The 19,964-nt window shown below is 31.3% G+C and overlaps 2 protein-coding genes across 6 annotated transcripts in view; both read right to left on the bottom strand.

The window, feature by feature from the left end:
- The window catches only part of LOC149484919 (uncharacterized), a 99,930-nt gene that overhangs the window by 72,985 nt on the left and 6,981 nt on the right, over positions 1-19,964 (bottom strand). The gene's annotated exons all lie outside the window — the stretch shown is intronic.
- LOC149484920 (uncharacterized protein ZK1073.1) overlaps positions 1-19,964 on the bottom strand; it is a 52,247-nt gene that overhangs the window by 29,032 nt on the left and 3,251 nt on the right. The window contains exons 2-3 of one of the 5 annotated variants that reach the window (XM_089701203.1): positions 19,144-19,435; positions 742-792 (exon numbers count right to left, since the gene is read on the bottom strand). In XM_089701203.1, the coding sequence (XP_089557329.1) occupies positions 742-792; positions 19,144-19,350 (258 nt within the window). In that variant the 5' untranslated portion in view covers positions 19,351-19,435. Of the gene's footprint in view, positions 1-741; positions 793-7,305; positions 7,394-19,143; positions 19,436-19,964 lie in introns of those variants that run through there. The other 4 variants (XM_089701204.1, XM_089701205.1, XM_089701207.1 and 1 more) reach the window with 4 other exon arrangements.

Below are 19,964 nucleotides of genomic sequence, written 5' to 3'. Positions count from 1 at the left end.
AGGTTACAGGACGGAGTTATATTATTAATAGTACGTGACAACTAGTAAAATTTTAAAAAGTAGTTTTTTTGGGATTATAATGTTTATTTTACTTACTTGTCCATTCTTCGGAATAACTCCCTTTTGTTTGCGTGAAAAATAATATAAAATTTAAAGCGCCTTTTCATTCGTAAAAGCAAACAACACTATTTGAAATTGAAAGGAGTTGATAAATGAACAAAACAATACTTCTACTATCTTAAAAGGCTGTAAAATATTTTATAAAAGGTAATACATATTTTTAATAGTAACACATAAGCAAAGTAGTCTTTTCATTACAGAAATTAATGTCAAGATGACATTTTAACCGTGATAATTTAGATCCGACATTTACGCAAATCTACCATTATTTTGTGTCCCATTCACTTTTATTGCTCAAGTATTTAGTCTGCGTTTATTTCAGCTCCTTCATACATCAGTTTGCAAGTTAGCACCTCACCACCGAAAGATATTATACGATATCCCCAAGAATCGAACCAAAATAGATTTGTGTACTTATTAGGAAACATTGATATAGCCATCGAGATACATATATATATATGTAAGTACATACTACATATATCTCGATGGATATAGCCTGATTTTTTAAAAATTAATGAAGTATGTAATTTTATAATAATAGTTATGTTATTATGTATGGTTATATAATGTGTAATCTACGGAATGCTAATAATTTAAAATTAATCCAAATAAAAAACCCACCTGTACATGTACGTGAATATCACCACTTCGATCCGTGCTGACAACATATTTCTGCAACAAAAAAAGAGTCTCTTCAGATAAATAGGTCAATGAACCTATTGACTTTCTTTCTTAATCACGGTATAAACAAAATCGTATTTTGTATTTTCAGGTAATAAGTAGTTACAACAGATTTATGATGTCGGGAATTGAATTTAAAAATTTATTTTCAGAATAAGAATGTTTTCTAAGAAAGTAAAATTAAATGAGGAGCACAAATATCGTCATTGAATATACATAATAATAGCTGAATAATATACAAATAATAAATAAAACAAATTTGCTCCATGCAACAAACAGTTATCACAATACAAATAGCGAGAATAGCCAAGAAATAAATTAAATTTCATCATAAGTAAATTCCTCATGATTATCTTTAAACAAAGTATTTAATTTAGTAAAATTAGTAGCGGGAATTCAGTAGTCATAGTCTGAAAACGGCCGAAAGCTAAATAAAAAGACAATCATAATAACATAATTACGTAAGTAATATTTATCAGTTAGGTACAGCAATACATCTTGAATATCATCATCGAACATTCGAACTGAATAAAGGCACTTATATTCTATGCTTTTCCGATGTACCTACTACGTATTCATTTTTCAGATAATATTGCAAGTGTCTTCGCATCAATACATTTTCGGTTTATTATTTTTGTAATCCATGAACACCACATTTTCGCAAAACATCAAAGCAAAGAACGATAATGAAATAAAGCTAGACTAGTTTTCATAAATATTAATAATGTGCACTTATGATAGTCATAAATTGTAAAAATAGCGAGTAATGAAACAAATTGAGTCGTCGTAAGTTAATCGCCACTATAACCCACATTTTGATTTTACGACTGTCCATTGCCTGGCAATACAAACCTAGTATTAATTTAGAATGGTTGAACGTGACAGCAGCTTTATAATAATTTATATAAAAAATCGATTAGGTAATCGAGGATTAAAAAAAATATAATTAATACAAGTATAACCGCAGCCCACTACATAAAATCCGATTGGATCTCTACATTCGATGGTTAAAATCTGTGGTTCAAATGAAATAAAATAAGAATATTATAAGAGCTTAGATAACTCAAAGTAGTAATCCGTTCAATCCTAGGTATATAGACTGTATACAGGGTTAATTGTAAAACACCAACAACCTCGCAGGACAAGATAGCTAACATCATAAGTAACAACATATTTTGTTCTACGGTGGTTCTACGACTTTTGGCATAACGCGATAATTTATTTTTAAATGATTTTTTAAGCTTTTATTGTACTCTCCTAACATTTGTAAGTCTATGTTCTATGCATTATCGAAAGGGCGACGCGGAATTCTAATTAGGAAGAATCTATTGCCACCTTGTCACGGCGTTGTTATCATAACATTGCCGTATAACGTATTCTGAATGCGTGCCAAATAAACGTAAGTAATGCATTAAAATCTTATCTAATTAGATAGTTGCTATATTTCAGAACTATTATGAAAACGTTTGACGAGGATAGAGAAAACCGCGAGGTTGCATATAAAACCCATGTTCATAGTAAAAATTTGTTTATTACAAAGATGAATCAACGTGTTGAGGAGTTGCTATCAATATGTTGCTGAATGTTGGCTACACTGCGTGTTTCACATTGATAACGCATATTGAAAAGTTAAAAACATACCGGCCGAATTGATTCCTCCTTTTCTTTGAAGTCGGTTAAAAATGATCACACCTGAAGAGCGTCAACATTAAAAAAAACAAAAAAGTTTCCAACAGCATTATTATATGATTGTTGCTCAACTGTTGCTGAACAAATATTTAGAACTAGCTTTCCGCCTGCGGCTTCGCCCGCGTTTTCAAAGAAAAACCCGCATAGTTCCCGTTCCCGTGGGATTTCCGGGATAAAACCTAGCCTATGTTACTCGTGGATAATGTAGCTTTCGAATGGTGAAAGAATTTTTAAAATCGGTCCAGTAGTTTATGAGCCTATTCATTACAATCAAACAAACAAACAAACAAAGTTTTCCTCTTTATAATATTAGTGTAGATAATTAATAATCGTCTGTCAAATGTCGACACAGTTGGCTAAAAAGTCGCAAAAGCAACAACGCATTCATAACATCTATTTCAGTCCATCAATATACGTTGCATTTCGAGATGTAAACAATGCATCGGAAGGTCACCCCGGTCTGTTTGTTTGTTAACAGTTTTCTGTTGAGGTATAGTCGGCTTTTTCTGTGAGCACGTGGTATCGCGCATGATAGTGTAATCCTACTTATGCTATAGAGGTTTGTAGTTTGTTTGTATACGTGATAGATTTGTATGTTATTTAATCACGCAAACAGTATTTACATAGGAGATTAACATACAAAGTTGCATTATTACCCAGGTCATTTTAAAATCGCGGAGATGTGAATCTTAGGAGTTCATTTGTCTCTTTTGCTTTAATTCCCCTTATCAACGGTTTAAACAAATGCCAGGCTCTTTTAACTGTAATTAACTGCAGAAATTGTCCTCTGTTATCAAATTTTACTACTGCTTTCGTTATCTACTATTAAAGTCGGCTACTCACGTACCCGCCGCAGGGGCAATATTCATTTCATTCAATAAAATATATTTTTTTTTTATTTAAAAACAGTTAATCAAAAATGTAGAACTCACATAACGATAAATAACATGGAAAAAATATAATCTGTTTGGATTTAAAACGTAAACATTGTTCAATTTAATGTGCATCGGAATATGCTAAAACAATTTATTGACGTAAGTAATTCATTGCTTTTTTTGACTGAAACCACACATGAGTATGGCCGCCAAAAATTGTACATTCAAGAAAAAAAAATGTCCTTGTCATTTTATATAGCACCAGATTTTTTTATATAGTAATTATGGTAGTTTTTAAATAGTTTCAGCTTCACTATGTTATATTTATCATTATATTAATAATTTAAATTAATTTTGAGTGCCTTTAACAAGCTCAATATTTTTTTTTTGAAATGCTTATTTAAATTTTCCTTTCCATACTAAAATCATGTGTCCCACTTAGTCATCTCACACTTTGAAGTCACAAAATTATGCAAAAATCTATTGATACCTGTAAAATTTTGGTATTTCTAAATTATTCTGTAAACTTGTGGATAGTTTTAACAAGTTCTAATAAAAATAACATAAAAGAAATTAATATAAAACTCACTTAAAACTATGTCTCACTTTTTTTCACGAATGATACTTCACGCACGGTTACCATAATATAACACCCTAAATAACTAGATATCCAAGCCACAAAAATATTTTTAAGTAGGGGCAACACCGATTTACATGTTGGCCTACCTTTAGAAAAAACAATCGCCATTTTGTTACTGTAAAAGTTGATCGAAAGGTAGTCGGCATTTTTGTCCCAGAACATTTTAATAATTTTGAGTGAGAATTATGCAAGGTAAGAATACAAATTTACTATATTATTTAAATTATGTGTGTAGCTTTAGTGTTCTAGTAACAAATCAAACTATGCGGCGTCTTATTACTACAATACTTTGGCGAATAAAGGCTTTTTAGGTTATGTCCAACCATATTTTTATTCACGAATGATACCATGTGTTACTATTGTGTTACGTAACATCCGTGAGCGGCTCTTATGGGTAGTACTCACTAGAGAATCTAAAGTTAAAAATTTACTTTTTTACATAAAGAGAACCCACTTCAAAAACTATCATGTTTCGGAAGTTAGTAACTTTTTTACTATAATAATTCGTATTCGTCATTAATATCATAAGTTGTGAATGATTCTTGCATTTGTAAGTATTATAGAAATACAAAATTTGAGAAATAAAACTTTTTCTTTAATATTTAAATTTATTTTATTGAGTTTTAAAGTAATTTAATCAAATAATTTAATTAACAATATAAAACAGAAATGTAAAAAAAAATCTCCTGCATTATTAGTTGTAATGTACACTAGGCTTAACAAAATCACGTATGTTACTATCAGTCACGTATGTTACGGTGTGTTACGATTTCACGACTGTTATTGTACAATATTTGGCGGCCATACTCACATCGCAATTCAATTATTTACTTGTTGTTTTGTAGCGGTCAAAAACCCGAAACTTTGTACGTTTGCTGAGTTTTCATGAGGTTAAAGTCCACGTTTAATTAGTTCTACGACTCTTGAATGTTTTTTCAAATAGCGGAATTATTAAAATTCCTCCCAATTTAGTATTAAATGTTCACCTTGTAATACAATAAAATTTATAAGAAAGCGGAATAATAGAAAATCGTTCAAAGTTCGTAGAACTAAAACGTTCAACGATATGTTACTCCCACCATGTCTATCGTCGTAGATATTGTTCTAAATGCCTATCTTATAGTGAAAACTAATAATTAATTATAGATCGCCTGATGATGACATAAAATCATTTTTTTACAATTCTACATGTTACTGCCATTTCCATTCTGTGGTTCTACAGCTGCCACACACATCGTACCTCTTCGAGAGAGGCTTCGAACGGAAAATTAATGTTGATCTATACTCTATAGTATACCTATACAAATAGCTCTTAGTAATCAGTCCCGAGTGGAGTAGGTTACGAGCTATCCATGCCAATATAATCAACCTTCAATATCTATCTATACGAATGCTGCTCGTTCAATTAAAATGAAGGATCAAGCGAGTAGGCATTTCATTGGAATATGGAAAACATTTCGGCACTGCTGAAAATATAACGTTGAGAAACATTTGGCTTTTGCGTCGAAGTAATGTTGTAAAAATGGGTAGATACATAATATGTATTTATATTTTCCATAACTAACTAACACTAAGGTATAAATAAATAAAACCTTCCGGATCAGAAAATGGAAAAAAAGAAACTTATCTGTGTCTGTCGCACAAATATTTCAAATAAAAAAAATACGTGTGGCACTCGAGGACTGCCGCGGTAAAGCTATTGCATAGCATAATTAATATTATGGTAATACTGTGATAGCATCGCATCGCTGTGCCGGTTGGAGTGGGGGGTGTTAGGTTTATCCGTTACGGAATTTTTACATTCGGTCGCCGCGTTCAGTCTGAGATAAAAGCTATGCTTAAAAAACTCTAAGACAGTAAGCTTATTACTTATTAGGCAAATAAATATAAGTACTTAAAAGGTGTTATAATTCATTATTTTCCCAGATCTCGAGGAATTTTTCTACGACAGTCATAGGACAAAAGACGACATAGCAAACACTATGATGGGTCAATTGAAATGGCGGGGCCTACAGGAATGTAATTGTAGCGGCACTTTTGTCAAGGTCACAGAGATTATTAGATATTTTCCTATAAGATCATGTATTTTGAAAATTTAAGATGAATTATTACAAGTGAGAATATATTTGCTATTTTTATATGCTAATTAATTCTTAAAATCTCCCTTTTCCATACATGACGTACCCCAAAACTAAGTAGGTACTTACCTATATGTATAACATTTTTTGCAAACAATGAGTATTATCTATTATATTATTAAAAAATATCCTTACCGAAACTTTTTACTTATTTAAAATTTACTATTTTCATTTTGATTATTGATATTCATCTTTCCTTGCACTAAAAATGCATTTTAAGAGTAGGTACTAAGTCAAGTCAATTCTAAAAATTAGCTACCATTCAATTTAAAATCACTTATGAAAATAATGATTGCCAATTCAAACATATATATAAAATGAAGGTCATGACCATTATATTGCAAACGTGCTTATAAATGTAAACATTTCAATTAGAATGGTGTTTTTAGTTTACTAGGTTAGGTTTGAGGTTTCCAATACATGAAAAACTTTAATTTTAGCCTTTTCTTGCAGTAGTCTTATGTATTTTTAGTACTTAATGTAATGTTGTAAGTTATTACGTCAATATAATAAGGTACATATTACCTATTTGATAATATTGGAAAAAATATTGAAATCAAAAAGTTATCTTGGTAAGTGCAATTAAAATGTAAATATTATCTTTTGAAGACATGCATTTAAATTATATTATATTAAGTATGAGAAGTAGAAAAATCATTAAAATTTAAATTATTCATTATTTTACAATATTCGGCGTAAGGACGGACGCTCCAAACTGTTTTACGACTAAATAACAACGTCTGAACCGTGCCAAAAATAAGAACCGAGTAATTAAAATCGCAAAACTCAAAAATATAACCGTCAAAAATTTTTAAACACAGCCCTATTATACAATACATATTATACTTAAAATAGAAATAGAAATAGAAAAAATCTAATGAAATAATAAATGAGTAACCATTTTCAAACAATAAGGATTTCTCTATCCTCTAATAAATGCTTCCCCGTTTCAGAAAATTCTTATTTATTGGATGTGGTAATATATAAGCACTTTACATAAGTTATTTAAATGAACTTTTCTAAAAAAAATCAGAGTATTAAATTTCAACAAACAATATAACATAACTAACGAATGCTGTACTAGAAATTGCGTCTCCGGGAAGTCCTTTCCACTTTTACAAGACATTATTATAACTATAAAAACAATATAAAAAACATTTACCTGAGTACACTTATCCTCAGTGTCCATTTTATACACCAATACAGAACACGAGTGACGCGCGGGAACTCCAGAAATGCAATGGGATTGAAACCGATATATATTTTACATAGCGGTGTGTTGGACTATATAGTGCTGGGTTTTCATTCTTCCCGAGGCATTTGAAGAAAACGCAAATATACTGACGTTAGGACACAAATATTCTTACACTTTAACTAAGATATAAATTATAAGAAACAACTCAGCAATCTTTGAATGTCATAAAAAGGTATATTATAAACAAATAAATGTCGTTACTATTAATAAACCACGTTGCTATTGTATCGTTCTTATTCACTGCTGATTTGGACAATCGCAAGTGATCTATTAACGCACAGTCCAAACTAAGACCGATTGGGCTGAAATTCAACAGAATGAATGAAATCTATTAGTGTTTTCTCCTACTTCTGAAATTTATTCAAAAACGTTGAAATGCTAAAAACAATAAATAACATTCAATATTTGCAAAATACACAATGTATAATGCGTATGTCGATTAAGTATTGCTATAATTATTTACAATGTTGTTTCTTTGAGAGTGTAAGTGCGTCATAGTGCGAAATATAGTTAGCGAAGGCAGAGAGCTTTATAAATTCGTTAGAAGTGAGAACGTATATTGTAGGTCTATAGAATATGGCTATAGTAAAAGAATGTTCTAGGCGGTTTAATTGATAAGAAAGGCTTGTTTGCTTTTACAAAGCACTATGGCAATGAATTAAATATTATAATAGTCTTGATCTAAATGAAGAATAGATGGGTTAGGAATGAATGTGATCATAGGAACACAAATAGGAGGTAAGTACGAAATAAGCTTAGCGTAAGTCGACGTGAAAATGAAAAAATGCAAATCATAAAAAAATAAAAAAGTTACACTTATCGAATTAAAGCTTTTGAAAAAATCTTCTGAAGCGTGAAAGTGAAGTGAGTGTTTAAAATTATCCAAATTTAAAAAAAAAAATTTCACCAACTTTATCCGCCCAATTATGTCTATTGCCTGTAACTTTCCGCCCGCGACATGTATTTTGGTAGCATAAATTTTAACCGTATTGTAAAATGTTTCTAATTTGTTCACTAACAAAACTAGGAATATGAAAGTGAATAGCTAGAAGAATAAAGTAAATTACTGAACAAATGTATTCAGCTCTTGTTCAATTACTTAATAGATAGAATTCTGGGTAGGGCTTTTACTGCGATCGAATTAATTAGTGACGGCTATTGGCACTTTTACAAGTTTATAACTTAGTATTTAAAACGTTATACCCATAATATGATTAATTTGTATAAAAAAAGTTATACATATATAGATACTACTTACTATGCATATCGTTTTTATATCAAAAGATGTTCGTATTTAATCATACAAAAAATTATGTGTGACTCAAAAAAAGGATCTTTATAGATAATTGTCTAGTGTGTATTTTGAAAAACAATTGCTTCAATTGAAGCCGCCTAAACCAAGTCCTAATTAAAAGATTGATCTACGTTTGAATATTTAGAAGCTTTTACTACTTTAACTACCTATAGTAAGTACATGGTGACAGATTCAAAAACAAAGTTCTTCAATTTCTCTAATAAATGTTTAGTTGACAAGAGTTTCTTATATATCCTTACCATTAGAAGATGCTTTACAAAAAAATATTAAGAGGCTTTTTTAACAAGAGCCTCTCGACGCATGATGTTTAAGTTCCACCAATGCAAGGCACTAGACACATATTAGCATTTATATCCGTTCGAATGTTCCGGATATCGGAGCTCGACATCAATTATTGTCATGTAATTAGACCGACCTTCCTCTATATACGAGTGTCTTATACGAGTACAATAAACGCTATGTGGGCAAACCACTTGAAAATATTCAGTGGTAGAATTAGGAACTATATTGGATAATTTTAATACATCGACAGATTAGGAAATGCTTTATATTTCTGGAAAAACAAACGATTAAAAGGAAGTATTATTAACTATGAATACTGCTCTATACTGTCTATACTACATCGTCGTACTTGTTATGCATGTATGAATGTAAAGGGCTATCGTCTGTCTGTAATCTGTATATTCCATATGATCTCCTAAACTACGTAGGAGCTGATGGAGCCATTTACAAATGCTTAGATTTTAGAAGATAGGTTTCAACATTGTCAGTTTCAATCGCTAAATTCTATCCCCTGTCAAATATAGGTATAACACCATGATGGCCGGGCCGAGTGAGATTTCAACATCGATAGTACAAAAATAACTAAATTGCTCTCATAACACTGTTACAATTACATTAGACCACGGTTGTGTACAAGTACGAGGCGATTTGTAAACAAATCGATTTTATTGAGACTCTTATGCACTATATAAATGTACTAGTGTAGATGAGTAGGTACAGCGCTGTCACCGTTCCACATACGTAGTATATTATTATTAGTCTGTGGTTCCACACATCTAAATTCTAAATGTTTTAAAACTGTTTCAGATTGTAGAGGAACCTGGAGCTGTTTTTCTTATCTTACTATTTACCTACAACCAATCATTGTTGACCGGAACAAAACTATAATGTGAAGTTCATCAAACAAAATTATGATTTATATCCAAAAAGAAGAAATTAGTTTTCACAAATAAACTTGAGTAGTTAGTGCTCACAAAGTACAAGAAGCATTGGCAAGAGGCATTATTAAACCTACTTTATATTAAGTCAATTTTTCACAATCATGCCTTTTATTATATGGGGCATTTCACGCGAAGCGGACACAGATTTCAGGGTCAGGTTTCAGATTTCGGTTATATTTTGATATGTTACACCTGTATATATCCTCGGTATGTATACGAAAAATTTTTGCATTTAGAAGCAGTTTTCAAAATACAGGTCTTTGAAGATGTCAGTAAGCGCGAGGTATGGGGAACTTTGAATGTAATTATCAGTTCAAGAAAAGTAATTTTTAAATAAATTGATGACTGAATAATATACCCCATTAAATAAACTTTTTATCCTCATATTTCGAATTTCGAATTTATATTTAAATTCCTTAGAAAAAAATATTTTTCTTTGTCATTTTTTACAAACTTTGCGTATTTTTAATTTTTTTAAGATCATTAAATAAATGGCTTATATTATGCTTAAACTTCATGCAAAGTTCTAGAGTGGTCATCGCAGAAGTTTAGAAGCTACATGTATTATAATGTCGAAGCGCGGCAATATCCCCATACTAGCGCTTAGTTGGTTAGCGCACCGTACTGCAGTATTTATCTCTTTATAGTTAGTTAATAACACCGTTTCAGGTTTTAATAAGGTTTTATAGTGGTAAATAACAAGCAAGAAAATATTACTTTTATTTTCTTAAAAAAAAATTATTCAGTAAAGTAATATGACATTTTTACTACTTTGAATACGCATATCTCGTCAATTATTTATTTTAGCATAAAACTTATTTATAAACCTTCAATCAATTTTTAAAGACCTATCTGTTGACACCTCATTTAATTCAAATTTCTCGAATTTATTTTTTATCGCCGTTTGTATGAATATTGCAGTGCGTCGCGCTAGGCGCTAGTATGGGGATATTGCCGCGCTTCGCCATTATAATGACCACTCTAGAACTTTGCATGAAGTTTAAGCATAATATAAGCCATTTATTTAATGATCTTAAAAAAAATTAAAAATACGCAAAGTTTGTAATATGAGGATAAAAAGTTTATTTAATGGGGTATATTATTCAGTCATCAATTTATTTGAAAATTACTTTTCTTGAACTGATAATTACATTCAAAGTTCCCCATACCTCGCGCTTACTGACATCTTTAAAGACCTGTATTTTGAAAACTAAGCTTCTAAATGCAAAAATATTTCGTATACATACCGAGGATATATACAGGTGTAACATATCAAAATATAACCGAAATCTGAAACCTGACCCTGAAATCTGTGTCCGCTTCGCGTGAAATGCCCCATATACTAGATTTCCGCCCGCGGCTTCGCCCGCGTTTTCAAAGGAAAACCCGAATAGTTCCCGTTCCCGTGGGATTTCCGGGATAAAACCTATCCTATGTGTTATTCTGATGTATAAGCTATATTGTGGTAAAATTTCATTCAAATCCATTCAGTAGTTTTTGCGTGAGAGAGTAACAAACATCCATACAAACTTTCGCCTTTATAATATTAGTAGGATATTTCTTAAATAAAGAAAAGAATGCACATCTACGTGCATTTAAATAAATTGATCGGTTTCTAATGCGGTTTACACTTTATAAAAATAACTGTACAATCTAATTAGCACGCTTCGCTTATGACGTACGTCTAGGTAAACAAGGCCTTAGCACAATACCTAGGTTTTAAGCTTGAACTACATGTTAATTATGTCGATATTTATTAATTAGGTAGGTATGTGACATGTAGTTTTAATACTTGGAAACAAAAATACAATTTACAATTTATTTTGAATTTTGATATTTAAAGGTTGTAGAAAATCGAAACATTTTCCATAGACTTTCAATCATTATCGAATACCTACTACTTCACATTTTTGTGCGATTCTTTAATTCAATTAGGTTTATATTTTGTCTCAAATTTATAAAAAAAATATCAAAATAAAGCATCATACGCATCTAAATGAACAGGATTCTCAAAATGGCACAGTATTTTCTATACGAATAAAAACACAATTGCAAAATAGTGACATGTTAGTCATACTTAAAACGTAAGTATATTATGCTAAAAATAACTACGATTTGTATTAATAAAGTCCTTGTGGGATCTTTAAATACCTAGATGTAATTAAGTAGGTAGGTGTGTCTTTTAGATAAACCAAAATAAAATAATATGATTTATGAATGCAATAAATCAGCAATTTTTAAATACGAAAACCGAGTTTTCTCTACTCTGAATTTCAGAGGCTTGTGATTTGGTGGAAAATTTGATATGCATTAAATAATATGTCATTAGGACATATTATTTAATGCAACCTACGCATGCATCTTAATACTATTATAAAGGCGAAAGTTTGTTTGGATGTATGGATGTATGGATGTATGGATGTATGGATGTTTGTTACTCTTTCACGTAAAAACTACTAAACCGATTACAATGAAATTTAGCACACATATAGAGGGTAACTTGGATTAACACATAGGATAGGTATTATCCCGGAAATCCCACGGGAACGGGAACTATGCGGGTTTTCCTTTGAAAACGCGGGCGAAGCCGCGGGCGGAAATCTAGTTTACCTATAAAATCTTTACCCCATAAAAAGTTAGACAATAATTCTGAAAGTAATACAATTCCAATACTCAAAGATTGTTACTTTATGAAAACCTTCATGCTAAACTAACGTTACAATTTGTCACAAAGACAAATTATAATAATGTAGTTCCCGTTTAGACATTTACAGTCCAGATCCGATTGAACTTAAGATTTACGGCTTATCCCGGGCATATTTAATTAGGTATTTACAAACGTTTATAGAACAATGACCGATAAATATCTTTGTCGCTACTCGCTAGTCTGATGACTCTGAGACTGGTATTTTGGCAGCGAGCGCGGCGCTTTGACCGCGACGCGGACAATCTCCACATCAAACGTTTATTGCTTTATATATTTTGTTAGCCGGTTTTTCTTTTGTTGTTAATGTACAGTGATCTTTTTTATTGGAAAACATATAGCTGTGATTGCTGTTGTTCAATTGTCTTACCCTATTTTTTCACCTATAATTTGTAGTCCCTATGTCATAGTAATTCTTGGGTCAAGTGCAAATCCTTATAAAATAAACTTCAAAAATACCACCACTGATAACGTGGATGTTAATTATTAAAATATTCATTCTAAAAATACATAAATTACTTACTTGATGTATAAAGTTCTAAAAACACGCTAACAAAAATGAAGTGAAAAGTTTAGTGAAAATTATCCACGTTTCAATGTTTCAGAGCATTGCTGACTTCAGGTTCAATGATTTTTACAGACTACAGTCCTTACTCAGTAGGTATTACCTAGTAGGTAGATTTACAAAAATGAATTATCTTAGACCCCATATTATAGTATACATAGGTACTTAGAAAATCCTCTCTCTAATTGCTTAGTTCGCAGACATTGTCTATGTCTCGTCCAACCAAGCGAGACCGAGATGGGCGGTTTATTTTTCATGCGTTTTATTTATGCGCCTAGAACATTAAAATAAGTGCCAAATTTACAAAAAAATAATAATTTTAAAATCATTGGCATGTCTATCAATCACTAAATCACTCTTCGACTTTTCATTCGACTGATCTTTTACATGTTTTGCGAGAAAACTATTCAAGCTTATGTTATCTTTGTCATTTGAGTATTTTGCGACGAATTTTCTTCATCAAAGTAGGTAATCAATTTTTATCTTCGTAATGTCTCCTGCACTAAAACATAGGTTATATCTATTTTTACTGCACTGAAAGCGTTAGTTACAACTGTGAAAACAGTTTAAGAAGATTTATTGCGCCATTGTCTCACGTTTAGCGTATTTTAAGTCTGCTTTGACGATTTGTTTATTTTTGTGGCAAGTCCGTCTTTTATAAAAGTTCGTATACTTCAACCCGGTTTTACATTCAATTCCTTTTGACGGTTTGTTTAAGTTCCAACTGTCATGATTGCAAAATAGAGATTAGAAAGGAATCCGTTCTTTTCGTTATTATTGTAGAAATTTCCAATTGTATTTCTTTGCTGCCTTTAAATCATCTATGCAATCCAACTACAATCCATGTTTTCATAATAATATATTTTATTGTTTACCCTGTACAAATAGACTTTAAAAAATAATAAGGTATTCCAGTTTATTTGGCAATATCAACCTCGTGATATTATGTTTCTCCCGATAAAAATTTTGGTAGAAAAATTCATTATCCTAGGAGTACAATATGTAGTTAACGCTCTCTTACCATTGTTGTATTAATAAATTATTTCAGATTGCGGAAATTGCGAATTCTTATATCTAGACTCTGGAAGCAATATGTAAATATTGATAGTAATCTTTTTCCGATATATTTTGTATCGCGATACTCAAATATTTTTAACAAGGTACCTACTATGTATATACCCCCAGTATATACATAGTAGCTACATAGTATTAATACTGTAATATATACCTATAGGCTCTATTGACTTCATTGTTACTTTGCATCAGAACTTGCAAAATAACAATAAAGGTCTTAATAATAGCACAGACTAATAATAATATACTACGTAAGTAGGTATACAAATAATATAGGAATAAAATTTTTCTCAAATTTAATTCTAACTTACATCATAAACATAAGGATGAGCTTTCGACTGTTACTTTTAATTATTATAGTGATCATTATGTAGATCCTTTTCGACTTACGTTCGCACAATTTTTTACTCAAATTTAATTCAAACTTTTTTATTATCATAAACATCAGGATGTATCTTTTGACTGTATTGTAGTGATCATTATGATTAATATTTCCCTGGAATCAAACTCTTAAAATTATGAATCCTTTATCCTAGAGTTATTATAGTATGATGTGAACTAAATACCAGTGGTCACAGTATAACGATTATGCACAGGTGTCGAACTATTACCGATTGCATTAACTTGGCGATAAAATGTTTAGTCTGGGTATTTGGGTTATACGTCAATGGCCATCCAACAGCCAGTCAATCATTAATTGATGTGTTGTGGACAGGCTGAGAGCTTTATAGTTTGTTAGACAATATTGCAATGAATAGAGGTATTAGTGGTCAATTCCTATTTATTCCCGGTTGTCTTATTTCTGGGGTAAAATTTATAAATTTACATATTATTAATCTGCTGATAGTTTTTCTAGTTGACAATTAATTAATTAAGCTACTACTAGTTTATAAAAATGTAAAAAAATAAGAAACTAACTATCACGTATTTAAATGTATAACAGAAATAATAACGACATATAGAATATTTAAAACAAAATGTAGAGTTCGCGTTTATTTGCATACCTATGTTTCTAGGATTCTTCATTGTGACGTTTACAGACTTAAATAACGCATACGCATAGAGCACGTATAATTCAATAAAACCGTATTATGATATAATAATAAAAAGTATATTTACATTGTATAAATAAACCAAATGAACACTGACCCAGTCAATCAAGCTGATTAATATCACATAATACCCAGAAACCGTACAACCTACGGGTATGGGTAAATCCGATCATCCTCCAAATATAGTGAAACCATACAGGCATATTTACTACGAAATGTAGTAATGCTTTCACGGTCATGTAAAATATATGTTTTATGGTAAACAATATGAATATTTTCTGGCCAATTATGGCATTGTACTTGCGATGCGATTTGCTTGTGTAAGTAACTAAGTAGATACCTATAGGTAAGTAAAATTTTGACCAGAGGTTCATGGCATCATGGCTCGATTTGCTTTAAAAGCCTTAGATGAGTTAGAAGTTAGAAGCGGTCATCAATACTATATACTATAATATGAGTTTTTTTGTTTGCGCGCTAATCTCAGGAACGACCTAGTCCGATTTGAGAAAATCTTTCGGTATAGAGCCCATTTACGAGGAAGTACTCGTCAAGGAAGGCTTATAGGCTATAGGTATAGACATGGGCGTAGCCACGGTGGGGCAGGGTGGGGCACCTGCCCCACCCTGGCTCTGATCTGGAAGGTATCTAACCAAATCTAAAAAAACGTAATTATCTAGGTACTGACTACAAAACTTAATATCCGTTAAAAAATTCTCACTCGAAAGTTGTCAGTCGACACAAAAAAAAATGCTATCTAAACAAAAAGTTTGCGCTTCTATGTTACATGATTTAAACCACTTTTGGTGCCAGAAAAAGTAGTGTAGTACTGTTACCCCATTCAAAGCTGTTTTAATTTAGCCAAATTCGCACTAAATTTCCCATCCAATTTCACTTTTGTTTTAGGATAAGTTACTGACCATAAAAGCACAAAATGCTGACAGATCCAGGTGGAGCTACGTTCGCAATCTTACATAAAAGTTTTTGGCCGATATCTCGGAAACTATCCATTAAATATTGGGAATTTTTTGTAGGTAGTAAAATTTTACACCTTTTATACTTTGTAAACTTTATGTAAAACTTTCCGTTTACGATTAATGGCCTATTTAATGAGCCGGTTAATCATCTTTGGCAAGTAACTCTTTAAATATTGGATTTATCAATGAAATGCAAAGGCATTAATATATTATACATATGCATTATCTATTTATGAAGATTACTTTATTTGAAACTTTTTTTTCTAATCCTTTTTGAGTTATTTAACGTTTGGCAATAAATAGTAAATTTCAAGGTACCTATGTATGTTTCGTAAGTATATATTTCGTATATATTCTAAATAATATTGAGTAGTTATTTTATATTCGGATGCAAGAATAAAGGAAAATATTTAAAAAAATGTATTAAAAATTTTGTATAAGTAAAAAAAAATCAAAAATTTTGCCGTTTCGGAAACGGTGAAAATCCACTTGCATTGGAAATTTCTTCTTCGTTTTTATTACATCCGTAAAAAAGCTTTTGGCCTGCCACGTCACCCGCCGAGCCTCAGCATTTCTACATTGTACGTGGAACAACTCAAAAAATATGGGCACTAGAAAAAAATTTCAAACAAAACTTGTAGAGAATAAAGTGTTAAGTGATCTAAAAACTATGTACATACATGCATTTTATTCATTAATCCAATATTTTAACGATCGACCGGTTCATCAAATAGGCCATAAACCGTAAATAGTAAGTTTTACAAAAAAATTTACATGGTATAAAATATGCGAAATTTTACTTTCTACAAAAAAGTCTAAGCAACTTTTGCCCTAAAGTGGATAGTTTTCGAGATATCGGTCAAAAACTATAAGATTGCGAGCAAAGCTCCACCTGGATCTGTCTGCATTTTGTGTTTTTATGGTCAATAAGTGACCATTAACCTAAAACAAACATGAAATCGGAAGTGCAAGGTTTTGCTTTATTTACTGAGTTATTTAAAATTGTTTATTTTTCTATTTACATAGACCTATATTTTATGGTAACAAGCAATCATATTATTGTATTAGACAGATAAACTATATAATATAGGGATGAAATTTGCAACATAAACGGCTGTAGGTATCTTTTGTTTGTTTTGATTTATTCATTATTATTGCAGCTTGATACCGCCACGTGTTCTTGAAAAAAAAGGTATTTTTAGACAGACAGACGCACAACAAAGTCTGCCTGTCGGTTTGTCTGTCAACACACTTTTTCTCAGGAATGCGTAGAGTTATAAAACTGAAATTTATATCGAATACTCAAGTCTACGGTCTCTTAAAGCTGTGAAAAAATCAAACTTATAAGCCAACGCAATCAAAAGATAAAATTATGATGCAAATTATCGCAAATTTCAACATTCGCAAGGGAATCAAAACCTACATTGTACCTACTTCCCGTGAACACAGAGTCTTGAAATTTGGTTAAAAGCAATGTCTTATAGCACAGATAAAGGAAAAATTGCTAAAACATACATTTTAGAGTTACAACATAATAAAAAGTAGGTTTATTCGGAGCCCTCGGTGCGCGACTCCGACTCGCACTTGGCCGGTTTTTTTTTTGCCCCACCCTGTGCCCATGGCTAGCTACGCCCATGGGTATAGATAATATCATCACGAAGGAGCGGAGCAATGCGGGTAAAACCACGGGGCCCAGCTAGTTCTTTGATCCTAAGTATGACATTATTACACTGTTTCTATAATGTCTTAGATTCATGGATTCTTTAATAAATTAACATTCATATTTTAGCTAAAGTAGAAATCGACATCAAAAGCATTAATTAGCTTTGATACATAATTATGTAATTCGCCACAAACCAAACTTTTATGTTTTTCTATTTAGTCTATACGGTTTCGCGGAACTTCCATTCTTTCCACTAACGTGATTATTTCATTAAAATTCCTCATACATAACTACATAGGTAACTAATATTTCTCATGTACTTATAAGAGTACTTATTTTATACAAAATGGATACACTCATTTAAATGAAATGTTTATATGACATAGTTATCATGAACAACGTTTGAAGTCGCTTCTATTTTGATAAAAGTTTTTGATTGATGGCTAAAATAAAGTTCGCAATTTATGTAAGAGATGGTCTATTACGTAAAATTTATTGTATCTATACGTTTGTTTCAATGTTATCGTAATATTATTTCATAAAAAGTTCATATAAGAAAATTGACTACCAACAGTTAAAAGGCGACTAGCTGGATGCTCATGGTAAGTTTATTTTGCTATTAATACCTAAATACAATTACGTACCTATATTATTTAATTACAACGGTTATATTAATTATACATTCTTATATAAATATATCATTTTTAAATTAAAAAAACATAACGTTGCCTGCCGTTGCTATGTGATTATCGCACCAAACCGAACACATTAAAAATAGTAAGATATTTTTGATCATAAATAAACACCTCGTTATGTATACACTATACATATAGGTACATACAAATTGTTTACATACCTAGTACACGGAGTACGGACCCACGCGTCATCGCATCAACACATTTAAAAGTTAGAATTTTTGTTAAATACGACAAGAGTATAGAAAAGTTATGGATATTATGACAACAACGTTTGTCGCAAGTATTATAATTATTGTACAGCACAGAAAAAGTTAGAGCATATAACCAAAAGAACACTGTAAAGATCCATTTCTCGTTTCAAATTTATAAGTAACGAAAACTTGTTTTGACCAACAGGCCAGCAGTAGAAATGAGATTACGTACAGTTTTTTACAAGCACAGAAGCAGACACAAATCGTTCTCAGTAATTTTGAATACCTGATTACAGCATTTTCTCGGGCAGACTAGCAAATGGTAAATGTGGCTCACCGATGACAGCGGCGTCGGTATGCTGGACGTCCGCAGCATGCTGAGCCGCCTGCGCTGCTCAGCGCTGAGCGACGCCCGCCGGCTCCTGTCGAGGTTGTATTCCCCAGAGTCAGCGGAGTCCACGCTAAGACCGCGGAAGAGGTTCGGACGAAACATTTTGATGACGCTATAGTTTGTTATAAGCTTGAAAATTAATATCGCTTGCGATTTTGGTTAGGTGATTCGTGAACGTGATTAGATGCTGAAAGTGAAAAGTGAAATTCTGTCGCGCGCCATTGTTTTCCCGCGGAATGGTTTGCACAGATAAAAAAAGTGTTTTTTTTTTAAATATCAATGGCATAAACAATATGATGTCTTTAATCTTTATAAACATTTCGCTTCATTAAAATTTTGTTTTATTATTATCAAAATAAAAGCTTTATTAAATAACTTTCATTTTAATTTTTTGATTAAGAAATAGGACAATACATCTAGAACTATAAAAAAAACATTATTTATAACGAGTGTGTTGAGTCTAGAAGACGGTGTTCCATTTTATCATCTAGGTATTATTTTAAAAAGATTTTAAGTTTATTCTTATTATACAAAATTACAAATATATCTTGTCTCTCAGCATTCGTCGCGTAAGATCTCGCGGTGTGCCAAGTCGTTATCAATGTTTACGAAATATTAACATAATTAGTTTTTGTTTATAAACGGTACTTAAACTTCAATGTGAAAGTTTACCCTACACCTATGACCTAAATATAAGATAAACGATGAATGTTTTT

The sequence above is a fragment of the Colias philodice genome, chromosome 11, assembly GCF_061535455.1.
Source record: "Colias philodice isolate Cphi_HAF_F1 chromosome 11, ilColPhil1 Martin Lab GWU primary, whole genome shotgun sequence".
Taxonomy (NCBI): domain Eukaryota; kingdom Metazoa; phylum Arthropoda; class Insecta; order Lepidoptera; family Pieridae; genus Colias; species Colias philodice.
This window is presented reverse-complemented; position numbering and strand designations above follow the sequence as displayed.